Source organism: Hypanus sabinus, chromosome 6 (assembly GCF_030144855.1).
Source record: "Hypanus sabinus isolate sHypSab1 chromosome 6, sHypSab1.hap1, whole genome shotgun sequence".
Taxonomy (NCBI): Eukaryota; Metazoa; Chordata; class Chondrichthyes; order Myliobatiformes; family Dasyatidae; genus Hypanus; species Hypanus sabinus.
In genome coordinates this window covers 110,882,197-110,895,143 of record NC_082711.1, presented here as the reverse complement: position 1 = coordinate 110,895,143, position 12,947 = coordinate 110,882,197, and the positions used below count along the sequence as shown (strand labels likewise).

Sequence of the window (12,947 nt, the reverse complement as noted above, 5' to 3'; positions counted from 1 at the left end):
AAAACAAACCCCGTTCCACACACACACCACTCTCTGTGTAAAAACAAACCCCGTTCCACACACCCTCCACTCCCTGTGTAAAAACAAACCCCGTTCCACACACCCATCACTCTCTGTATAAAAACAAACCCCGTTCCACACACCCTCCACTCCCTGTGTAAAAACAAACCCCGTTCCACACACCCACCACTCTCTGTGTAAAAACAAACCCCGTTCCACACACCCTCCACTCCCTGTGTAAAAACAAACCCCGTTCCACACACCCACCACTCTCTGTGTAAAAACAAACCCCGTTCCACACACCCACCACTCTCTGTGTAAAAACAAACCCCGTTCCACACACCCTCCACTCCCTGTGTAAAAACAACCCCTTTCCACACACCCACCACTCTCTGTGTAAAAACAAACCCCTTTCCACACACCCTCCACTCCCTGTGTAAAAACAAACCCCGTTCCACACACCCATCAGTCTCTGTGTAAAAACAAACGACGTTCCACACACCGACTCCTCCTTGTATAACAAAAATACCTCTGACATCACCTCTATACTTTACTGCAAATGTCTTTGAATCTTGCCCCTGATATTAGTTTGTGCCTTCCTGGGGTCATGTCTCTGGCGTCCACGTGATCTATACCTCTCATCAAGTTGTTCCCCTTTATCAAGTCCGCTTTAATCCTTCGTCTCTCTTCTGTTCTCATTCCAGGGAGAGTAATCTATCGCAGGACACGGAGCGTGCAAAAGCTGATGCTGTTGTTCAGCAGGTAATATCGGATGTTCACGGTGGGGGGAGATGGGTGAGCTGATCCCGTGACTGCTGTGTGTGTCTGAGGTTGAACTCTCGGTTCTTTCTGGGGTGCAGTCGATCAGGTTCATTATCACTGACATATTTCATGAGGTCTGTTGTTGTCTGTCAGTGCAATACATAAAAATACAAATTATAACAAGACATATACTTTATATTGACTGTGAATGCCCACAAAAAATTGAATCTCAAGGATATATATGGTAACACGTATGGACTTTGATAATACATTTATCTTGAACGGTGAACTTTGAACTTGATATGAAATTATCCTCCAAAGGATCATTGTTGTTCATAGATTGAAGCTCTGTGTGTTCCCTCCCCCTCCAGTTCCAGGCAGAGATCGAGTCCCTGCGCAGTCAACAGGAGGAGACCAGCACCGAGAACCAACGGCTCAAAGTGACCAATCAGGAGATGGAGACGCGGCTGGAGGGGATCCAACGGGAGCTCCAGGAGGCCCAGGATCGGCTGGTCACCCTCCAGGAGGAGGCAGCTCACCGGGAGGAGAAAGAGAGGTGAGGGACCCCCGCAAACTCCTCAGTGTGCAGATACACTGTACACACCATCACACAGTGTATACACACTGCTGTACATGGCACACGCATATAGCACAGTGTGTATACAGACTTAACACTGTTAAATACCCTGTACACACCCCTCATCTGCTGTACATAGTCCATACACACCACACACTGAGCACAGTCACCATGGTACCTGGTGTGTTGCATACAGGCTGAACACTGTGCAGAGAATCACGGAACTGTGTGTGCCCCCACTGTGTAAGATCCACAGACTGTATACACACACAGTGACACACACTCTATACACAGACACAGCACCACACACAAACACACAAACTCTATACGCAGACACAGCCACACACACACAATCTATACACACACTCACACTCTATACTCAGACACGAGCACACACACACACACACACACACGCACACACACACTATACACAGACACAGAGACACTCACACATTCACACACACACACTCACACACACATGCACACACAGAGACACACACACAGACACTCACTCTATACACAGACACAGACAGCCACTCACACACAGAGACACACACAGCCACACACACAGAATCTATACACAGAGACACACACACACACACACAAACACTCTATACACAGACAGACAGATAGACACACTCCATAGACACACACAAACCCCGTTTCACACACCCACCACTCTCTGTGTATAAACTAACCACGTTCCACACACCCACCACTCCCTGTGTAAAAACAAACCCCGTTCCACACACCCACCACTCTCTGTGTAAAAACAAACCCCGTTCCACACAACCACCACTCCCTGTGTAAAAACAAACCCCGTTCCACACACCCACCACTCTCTGTGTAAAAACAAACCTCATTCCACACACCCATCACTCTCTGTGTAAAAATGAACCCCGTTCCACACACCCACCACTCTCTGTGTAAAATCAAACCCCGTTCCACACACCCACCACTCTCTGTGTAAAAACAAACCCCGTTCCACACACCCACCACTCCCGTGTAAAAACAAACCCCGTTCCACACACCCACCACTCCCTGTGTAAAAACAAACCCCGTTCCACACAACCACCACTCCCTGTGTAAAAACAAACCCCGTTCCACACACCCACCACTCCCTGTGTAAAAACAAACCTCATTCCACACACCCACCACTCTCTGTGTAAAAACAAACCCCGTTCCACACACCCACCACTCTCTGTGTAAAAACAAACCCCGTTCCACACACCCACCACTCTCTGTGTAAAAACAAACCTCATTCCACACACCCATCACTCTCTGTGTAAAAATGAACCCCGTTCCACACAACCACCACTCACTGTGTAAAAACAAACCCCGTTCCACACACCCACCACTCTCTGTGTAAAAACAAACCCCGTTCCACACACCCATCACTCTCTGTGTAAAAATGAACCCCGTTCCACATACCCACCACTCCTTGTGTAAAAACAAACCCCGTTCCACACACCCACCACTCCTTGTGTAAAAACCAACGCCGTTCCACACTACCACCACTCCTTGTGTAAAAATGAACCCCGTTCCACACACCCACCACTCTCTGTGTAAAAACAAACCCCGTTCCACACAACCACCACTCCCTGTGTAAAAACAAACCCCGTTCCACACACCCACCACTCCCTGTGTAAAAACAAACCCCGTTCCACACACCACCACTCCCTGTGTAAAAACAAACCCCGTTCCACACACACACCACTCTCTGTGTAAAAACAAACCCCGTTCCACACAACCACCACTCCCTGTGTAAAAACAAACCCCGTTCCACACACCCACCACTCACTGTGTAAACACAAACCCCGTTCCACACACCCACCACTCTCTGTGTAAAAACAAACCCCGTTCCACACACCCACCACTCCCTGTGTAAAAACAAACCCCGTTCCACACACCCACCACTCCCTGTGTAAAATCAAACCCCGTTCCACACACCCACCACTCTCTGTGTAAAAACAAACCCCGTTCCACACACCCACCACTCTCTTTGTAAAAACAAACCCCGTTCCACACACCCACCACTCCCTGTGTAAAAACAAACCCTGTTCCACACACCAACACTCACTGTGCAAACACAAACCCCGTTCTACACAACCACCACTCCCTGTGTAAAAACAAACCCTGTTCCACACACCCACCACTCTCTGTGTAAAAACAAACCCCGTTCCACACACCCACCACTCTCTGTGTAAAAACAAACCTCATTCCACACACCCACCACTCTCTGTGTAAAAACAAACCCCGTTCCACACACCCACCACTCCCTGTGTAAAATCAAACCCCGTTCCACACACCCACCACTCTCTGTATAAAAACAAACCCCGTTCCACACACCCACCACTCTCTGTGTAAAAACAAACCCCGTTCCACACACCCACCACTCCCTGTGTAAAAACAAACCCCGTTCCACACACCAACACTCACTGTGCAAACACAAACCCCGTTCCACACAACCACCACTCCCTGTGTAAAAACAAACCCCGTTCCACACACCCACCACTCCCAGTGTAAAAACAAACCCCGTTCCACACACACACCACTCACTGTGTAAAAACAAACCCCGTTCCACACACCCTCCACTCCCTGTGTAAAAACAAACCCCGTTCCACACACCCATCACTCTCTGTATAAAAACAAACCCCGTTCCACACACCCTCCACTCCCTGTGTAAAAACAAACCCCGTTCCACACACCCACCACTCTCTGTGTAAAAACAAACCCCGTTACACACACCCTCCACTCCCTGTGTAAAAACAAACCCCGTTCCACACACCCACCACTCTCTGTGTAAAAACAAACCCCGTTCCACACACCCTCCACTCCCTGTGTAAAAACAACCCCTTTCCACACACCCACCACTCTCTGTGTAAAAACAAACCCCTTTCCACACACCCTCCACTCCCTGTGTAAAAACAACCCCTTTCCACACACCCATCAGTCTCTGTGTAAAAACAAACGACGTTCCACACACCGACTCCTCCTTGTATAACAAAAATACCTCTGACATCACCTCTATACTTTACTGCAAATGTCTTTGAATCTTGCCCCTGATATTAGTTTGTGCCTTCCTGGGGTCATGTCTCTGGCGTCCACGTGATCTATACCTCTCATCAAGTTGTTCCCCTTTATCAAGTCCGCTTTAATCCTTCGTCTCTCTTCTGTTCTCATTCCAGGGAGAGTAATCTATCGCAGGACACGGAGCGTGCAAAAGCTGATGCTGTTGTTCAGCAGGTAATATCGGATGTTCACGGTGGGGGGAGATGGGTGAGCTGATCCCGTGACTGCTGTGTGTGTCTGAGGTTGAACTCTCGGTTCTTTCTGGGGTGCAGTCGATCAGGTTCATTATCACTGACATATTTCATGAGGTCTGTTGTTGTCTGTCAGTGCAATACATAAAAATACAAATTATAACAAGACATATACTTTATATTGACTGTGAATGCCCACAAAAAATTGAATCTCAAGGATATATATGGTAACACGTATGGACTTTGATAATACATTTATCTTGAACGGTGAACTTTGAACTTGATATGAAATTATCCTCCAAAGGATCATTGTTGTTCATAGATTGAAGCTCTGTGTGTTCCCTCCCCCTCCAGTTCCAGGCAGAGATCGAGTCCCTGCGCAGTCAACAGGAGGAGACCAGCACCGAGAACCAACGGCTCAAAGTGACCAATCAGGAGATGGAGACGCGGCTGGAGGGGATCCAACGGGAGCTCCAGGAGGCCCAGGATCGGCTGGTCACCCTCCAGGAGGAGGCAGCTCACCGGGAGGAGAAAGAGAGGTGAGGGACCCCCGCAAACTCCTCAGTGTGCAGATACACTGTACACACCATCACACAGTGTATACACACTGCTGTACATGGCACACGCATATAGCACAGTGTGTATACAGACTTAACACTGTTAAATACCCTGTACACACCCCTCATCTGCTGTACATAGTCCATACACACCACACACTGAGCACAGTCACCATGGTACCTGGTGTGTTGCATACAGGCTGAACACTGTGCAGAGAATCACGGAACTGTGTGTGCCCCCACTGTGTAAGATCCACAGACTGTATACACACACAGTGACACACACTCTATACACAGACACAGCACCACACACAAACACACAAACTCTATACGCAGACACAGCCACACACACACAATCTATACACACACTCACACTCTATACTCAGACACGAGCACACACACACACACACACACACGCACACACACACTATACACAGACACAGAGACACTCACACATTCACACACACACACTCACACACACATGCACACACAGAGACACACACACAGACACTCACTCTATACACAGACACAGACAGCCACTCACACACAGAGACACACACAGCCACACACACAGAATCTATACACAGAGACACACACACACACACACAAACACTCTATACACAGACAGACAGATAGACACACTCCATAGACACACACAAACCCCGTTTCACACACCCACCACTCTCTGTGTATAAACTAACCACGTTCCACACACCCACCACTCCCTGTGTAAAAACAAACCCTGTTCCACACACCCACCACTCTCTGTGTAAAAACAAACCCCGTTCCACACAACCACCACTCCCTGTGTAAAAACAAACCCCGTTCCACACACCCACCACTCTCTGTGTAAAAACAAACCTCATTCCACACACCCATCACTCTCTGTGTAAAAATGAACCCCGTTCCACACACCCACCACTCTCTGTGTAAAATCAAACCCCGTTCCACACACCCACCACTCTCTGTGTAAAAACAAACCCCGTTCCACACACCCACCACTCCCGTGTAAAAACAAACCCCGTTCCACACACCCACCACTCCCTGTGTAAAAACAAACCCCGTTCCACACAACCACCACTCCCTGTGTAAAAACAAATCCCGTTCCACACACCCACCACTCCCTGTGTAAAAACAAACCTCATTCCACACACCCACCACTCTCTGTGTAAAAACAAACCCCGTTCCACACACCCACCACTCTCTGTGTAAAAACAAACCCCGTTCCACACAACCACCACTCCCTGTGTAAAGACAAACCCCGTTCCACACACCCACCACTCCCTGTGTAAAAACAAACCCCGTTCCACACACCCACCACTCTCTGTGTAAAAACAAACCCCGTTCCACACAACCACCACTCCCTGTGTAAAAACAAACCCCGTTCCACACACCCACCACTCTCTGTGTAAAAATGAACCCCGTTCCACACAACCACCACTCACTGTGTAAAAACAAACCCCGTTCCACACACCCACCACTCTCTGTGTAAAAACAAACCCCGTTCCACACACCCATCACTCTCTGTGTAAAAATGAACCCCGTTCCACATACCCACCACTCCTTGTGTAAAAACAAACCCCGTTCCACACACCCACCACTCCTTGTGTAAAAACCAACGCCGTTCCACACTACCACCACTCCTTGTGTAAAAATGAACCCCGTTCCACACACCCACCACTCTCTGTGTAAAAACAAACCCCGTTCCACACAACCACCACTCCCTGTGTAAAAACAAACCCCGTTCCACACACCCACCACTCCCTGTGTAAAAACAAACCCCGTTCCACACACCACCACTCCCTGTGTAAAAACAAACCCCGTTCCACACACACACCACTCTCTGTGTAAAAACAAACCCCGTTCCACACAACCACCACTCCCTGTGTAAAAACAAACCCCGTTCCACACACCCACCACTCACTGTGTAAACACAAACCCCGTTCCACACACCCACCACTCTCTGTGTAAAAACAAACCCCGTTCCACACACCCACCACTCCCTGTGTAAAAACAAACCCCGTTCCACACACCCACCACTCCCTGTGTAAAATCAAACCCCGTTCCACACACCCACCACTCTCTGTGTAAAAACAAACCCCGTTCCACACACCCACCACTCTCTGTATAAAAACAAACCCCGTTCCACACACCCACCACTCTCTGTGTAAAAACAAACCCCGTTCCACACACCCACCACTCCCTGTGTAAAAACAAACCCCGTTCCACACACCAACACTCACTGTGCAAACACAAACCCCGTTCCACACAACCACCACTCCCGGTGTAAAAACAAACCCCGTTCCACACACCCACCACTCCCAGTGTAAAAACAAACCCCGTTCCACACACACACCACTCTCTGTGTAAAAACAAACCCCGTTCCACACACCCTCCACTCCCTGTGTAAAAACAAACCCCGTTCCACACACCCATCACTCTCTGTATAAAAACAAGCCCCGTTCCACACACCCTCCACTCCCTGTGTAAAAACAAACCCCGTTCCACACACCCACCACTCTCTGTGTAAAAACAAACCCCGTTCCACACACCCTCCACTCCCTGTGTAAAAACAAACCCCGTTCCACACACCCACCACTCTCTGTGTAAAAACAAACCCCGTTCCACACACCCACCACTCTCTGTGTAAAAACAAACCCCGTTCCACACACCCTCCACTCCCTGTGTAAAAACAACCCCGTTCCACACACCCACCACTCTCTGTGTAAAAACAAACCCCTTTCCACACACCCTCCACTCCCTGTGTAAAAACAAACCCCGTTCCACACACCCACCACTCTCTGAGTAAAAACAATCCCCGTTCCACACACCCATCAGTCTCTGTGTAAAAACAAACCCCGTTCCACACACCAACACTCACTGTGCAAACACAAACCCCTTTCCACACAACCACCACTCCCTGTGTAAAAACAAACCCCGTTCCACACACACACCACTCCCTGTGTAAAAACAAACCCCGTTCCACACAACCACCACTCCCTGTGTAAAAACAAACTCCGTTCCACACAACCACCACTCCCTGTGTAAAAACAAACCCCGTTCCACACACCCATCACTCTCTGTGTAAAAACAAACCTCATTCCACACACCCATCACTCTCTGTGTAAAAACGAACCCCGTTCCACACACTCACCACTCTCTGAGTAAAAACAATCCCCGTTCCACACACCCATCAGTCTCTGCGTAAAAACAAACGACGTTTCACACACCGACTCCTCCTTGTATAACAAAAATACCTCTGACATCACCTCTATACTTTCCTGCAAATGTCTTTGAATCTTGCCCCTGATATTAGTTTGTGCCTTCCTGGGGTCATGTCTCTGGCGTCCACGTGATCTATACCTCTCATCAAGTTGTTCCCCTTTATCAAGTCCGCTTTAATCCTTCGTCTCTCTTCTGTTCTCATTCCAGGGAGAGTAATCTATCGCAGGACACGGAGCGTGCAAAAGCTGATGCTGTTGTTCAGCAGGTAATATCGGATGTTCACGGTGGGGGGAGATGGGTGAGCTGATCCCGTGACTGCTGTGTGTGTCTGAGGTTGAACTCTCGGTTCTTTCTGGGGTGCAGTCGATCAGGTTCATTATCACTGACATATTTCATGAGGTCTGTTGTTGTCTGACAGTGCAATACATAAAAATACAAATTATAACAAGACATATACTTTATATTGACTGTGAATGCCCACAAAAAATTGAATCTCAAGGATATATATGGTAACACGTATGGACTTTGATAATACATTTATCTTGAACGGTGAACTTTGAACTTGATATGAAATTATCCTCCAAAGGATCATTGTTGTTCATAGATTGAAGCTCTGTGTGTTCCCTCCCCCTCCAGTTCCAGGCAGAGATCGAGTCCCTGCGCAGTCAACAGGAGGAGACCAGCACCGAGAACCAACGGCTCAAAGTGACCAATCAGGAGATGGAGACGCGGCTGGAGGGGATCCAACGGGAGCTCCAGGAGGCCCAGGATCGGCTGGTCACCCTCCAGGAGGAGGCAGCTCAACGGGAGGAGAAAGAGAGGTGAGGGACCCCCGCAAACTCCTCAGTGTGCAGATACACTGTACACACCATCACACAGTGTATACACACTGCTGTACATGGCACACGCATATAGCACAGTGTGTATACAGACTTAACACTGTTAAATACCCTGTACACACCCCTCATCTGCTGTACATAGTCCATACACACCACACACTGAGCACAGTCACCATGGTACCTGGTGTGTTGCATACAGGCTGAACACTGTGCAGAGAGCCACGGAACTGTGTGTGCCCCCACTGTGTAAGATCCACAGACTGTATACACACACAGTGACACACACTCTATACACAGACACAGCACCACACACAAACACACAAACTCTATACGCAGACACAGCCACACACACACAATCTATACACACACTCACACTCTATACTCAGACACGAGCACACACACACACACACACACACACGCACACACACACTATACACAGACACAGAGACACTCACACATTCACACACACACACTCACACACACATGCACACACAGAGACACACACACAGACACTCACTCTATACACAGACACAGACAGCCACTCACACACAGAGACACACACAGCCACACACACAGAATCTATACACAGAGACACACACACACACACACAAACACTCTATACACAGACAGACAGATAGACACACTCCATAGACACACACAAACCCCGTTTCACACACCCACCACTCTCTGTGTATAAACTAACCACGTTCCACACACCCACCACTCCCTGTGTAAAAACAAACCCCGTTCCACACACCCACCACTCTCTGTGTAAAAACAAACCCCGTTCCACACAACCACCACTCCCTGTGTAAAAACAAACCTCATTCCACACACCCATCACTCTCTGTGTAAAAATGAACCCCGTTCCACACACCCACCACTCTCTGTGTAAAATCAAACCCCGTTCCACACACCCACCACTCTCTGTGTAAAAACAAACCCCGTTCCACACACCCACCACTCCCGTGTAAAAACAAACCCCGTTCCACACACCCACCACTCCCTGTGTAAAAACAAACCCCGTTCCACACAACCACCACTCCCTGTGTAAAAACAAACCCCGTTCCACACACCCACCACTCTCTGTGTAAAAACAAACCCCGTTCCACACAACCACCACTCCCTGTGTAAAGACAAACCCCGTTCCACACACCCACCACTCCCTGTGTAAAAACAAACCCCGTTCCACACACCCACCACTCTCTGTGTAAAAACAAACCCCGTTCCACACAACCACCACTCCCTGTGTAAAAACAAACCCCGTTCCACACACCCACCACTCTCTGTGTAAAAACAAACCTCATTCCACACACCCATCACTCTCTGTGTAAAAATGAACCCCGTTCCACACAACCACCACTCACTGTGTAAAAACAAACCCCGTTCCACACACCCACCACTCTCTGTGTAAAAACAAACCCCGTTCCACACACCCATCACTCTCTGTGTAAAAATGAACCCCGTTCCACATACCCACCACTCCTTGTGTAAAAACAAACCCCGTTCCACACACCCACCACTCCTTGTGTAAAAACCAACGCCGTTCCACACTACCACCACTCCTTGTGTAAAAATGAACCCCGTTCCACACACCCACCACTCTCTGTGTAAAAACAAACCCCGTTCCACACAACCACCACTCCCTGTGTAAAAACAAACCCCGTTCCACACACCCACCACTCCCTGTGTAAAAACAAACCCCGTTCCACACACCACCACTCCCTGTGTAAAAACAAACCCCGTTCCACACACACACCACTCTCTGTGTAAAAACAAACCCCGTTCCACACAACCACCACTCCCTGTGTAAAAACAAACCCCGTTCCACATACCCACCACTCACTGTGTAAACACAAACCCCGTTCCACACACCCACCACTCTCTGTGTAAAAACAAACCCCGTTCCACACACCCACCACTCCCTGTGTAAAAACAAACCCCGTTCCACACACCCACCACTCTCTGTGTAAAAACAAACCCCGTTCCACACACCCACCACTCTCTTTGTAAAAACAAACCCCGTTCCACACACCCACCACTCCCTGTGTAAAAACAAACCCCGTTCCACACACCAACACTCACTGTGCAAACACAAACCCCGTTCCACACAACCACCACTCCCTGTGTAAAAACAAACCCCGTTCCACACACCCACCACTCTCTGTGTAAAAACAAACCCCGTTCCACACACCCACCACTCTCTGTATAAAAACAAACCCCGTTCCACACACCCACCACTCTCTGTGTAAAAACAAACCCCGTTCCACACACCCACCACTCCCTGTGTAAAAACAAACCCCGTTCCACACACCAACACTCACTGTGCAAACACAAACCCCGTTCCACACAACCACCACTCCCTGTGTAAAAACAAACCCCGTTCCACACACCCACCACTCCCAGTGTAAAAACAAACCCCGTTCCACACACACACCACTCTCTGTGTAAAAACAAACCCCGTTCCACACACCCTCCACTCCCTGTGTAAAAACAAACCCCGTTCCACACACCCTCCACTCCCTGTGTAAAAACAAACCCCGTTCCACACACCCACCACTCTCTGTGTAAAAACAAACCCCGTTCCACACACCCTCCACTCCCTGTGTAAAAACAAACCCCGTTCCACACACCCACCACTCTCTGTGTAAAAACAAACCCCGTTCCACACACCCACCACTCTCTGTGTAAAAACAAACCCCGTTCCACACACCCTCCACTCCCTGTGTAAAAACAACCCCGTTCCACACACCCACCACTCTCTGTGTAAAAACAAACCCCTTTCCACACACCCTCCACTCCCTGTGTAAAAACAAACCCCGTTCCACACACCCACCACTCTCTGAGTAAAAACAATCCCCGTTCCACACACCCATCAGTCTCTGTGTAAAAACAAACCCCGTTCCACACACCAACACTCACTGTGCAAACACAAACCCCGTTCCACACAACCACCACTCCCTGTGTAAAAACAAACCCCGTTCCACACACACACCACTCCCTGTGTAAAAACAAACCCCGTTCCACACAACCACCACTCCCTGTGTAAAAACAAACTCCGTTCCACACAACCACCACTCCCTGTGTAAAAACAAACCCCGTTCCACACACCCATCACTCTCTGTGTAAAAACAAACCTCATTCCACACACCCATCACTCTCTGTCTAAAAACGAACCCCGTTCCACACACTCACCACTCTCTGAGTAAAAACAATCCCCGTTCCACACACCCATCAGTCTCTGTGTAAAAACAAACGACGTTCCACACACCGACTCCTCCTTGTATAACAAAAATACCTCTGACATCACCTCTATACTTTACTGCAAATGTCTTTGAATCTTGCCCCTGATATTAGTTTGTGCCTTCCTGGGGTCATGTCTCTGGCGTCCACGTGATCTATACCTCTTATCAAGTTGTTCCCCTTTATCAAGTCCGCTTTAATCCTTCGTCTCTCTTCTGTTCTCATTCCAGGGAGAGTAATCTATCGCAGGACACGGAGCGTGCAAAAGCTGATGCTGTTGTTCAGCAGGTAATATCGGATGTTCACGGTGGGGGGAGATGGGTGAGCTGATCCCGTGACTGCTGTGTGTGTCTGAGGTTGAACTCTCGGTTCTTTCTGGGGTGCAGTCGATCAGGTTCATTATCACTGACATATTTCATGAGGTCTGTTGTTGTCTGTCAGTGCAATACATAAAAATACAAATTATAACAAGACATATACT

General features: G+C 48.7%; 1 protein-coding gene across 1 annotated transcript in view; it reads left to right on the top strand.

The window, feature by feature from the left end:
• The window catches only part of LOC132395186 (trichohyalin-like), a 252,206-nt gene that overhangs the window by 126,453 nt on the left and 112,806 nt on the right, over positions 1–12,947 (top strand). Inside the window, 4 exon segments of the mRNA XM_059971479.1 lie at positions 705–762; positions 1,134–1,318; positions 4,528–4,585; positions 4,957–5,168. Of these exon segments, the coding sequence (XP_059827462.1) occupies positions 705–762; positions 1,134–1,318; positions 4,528–4,585; positions 4,957–5,168 (513 nt within the window).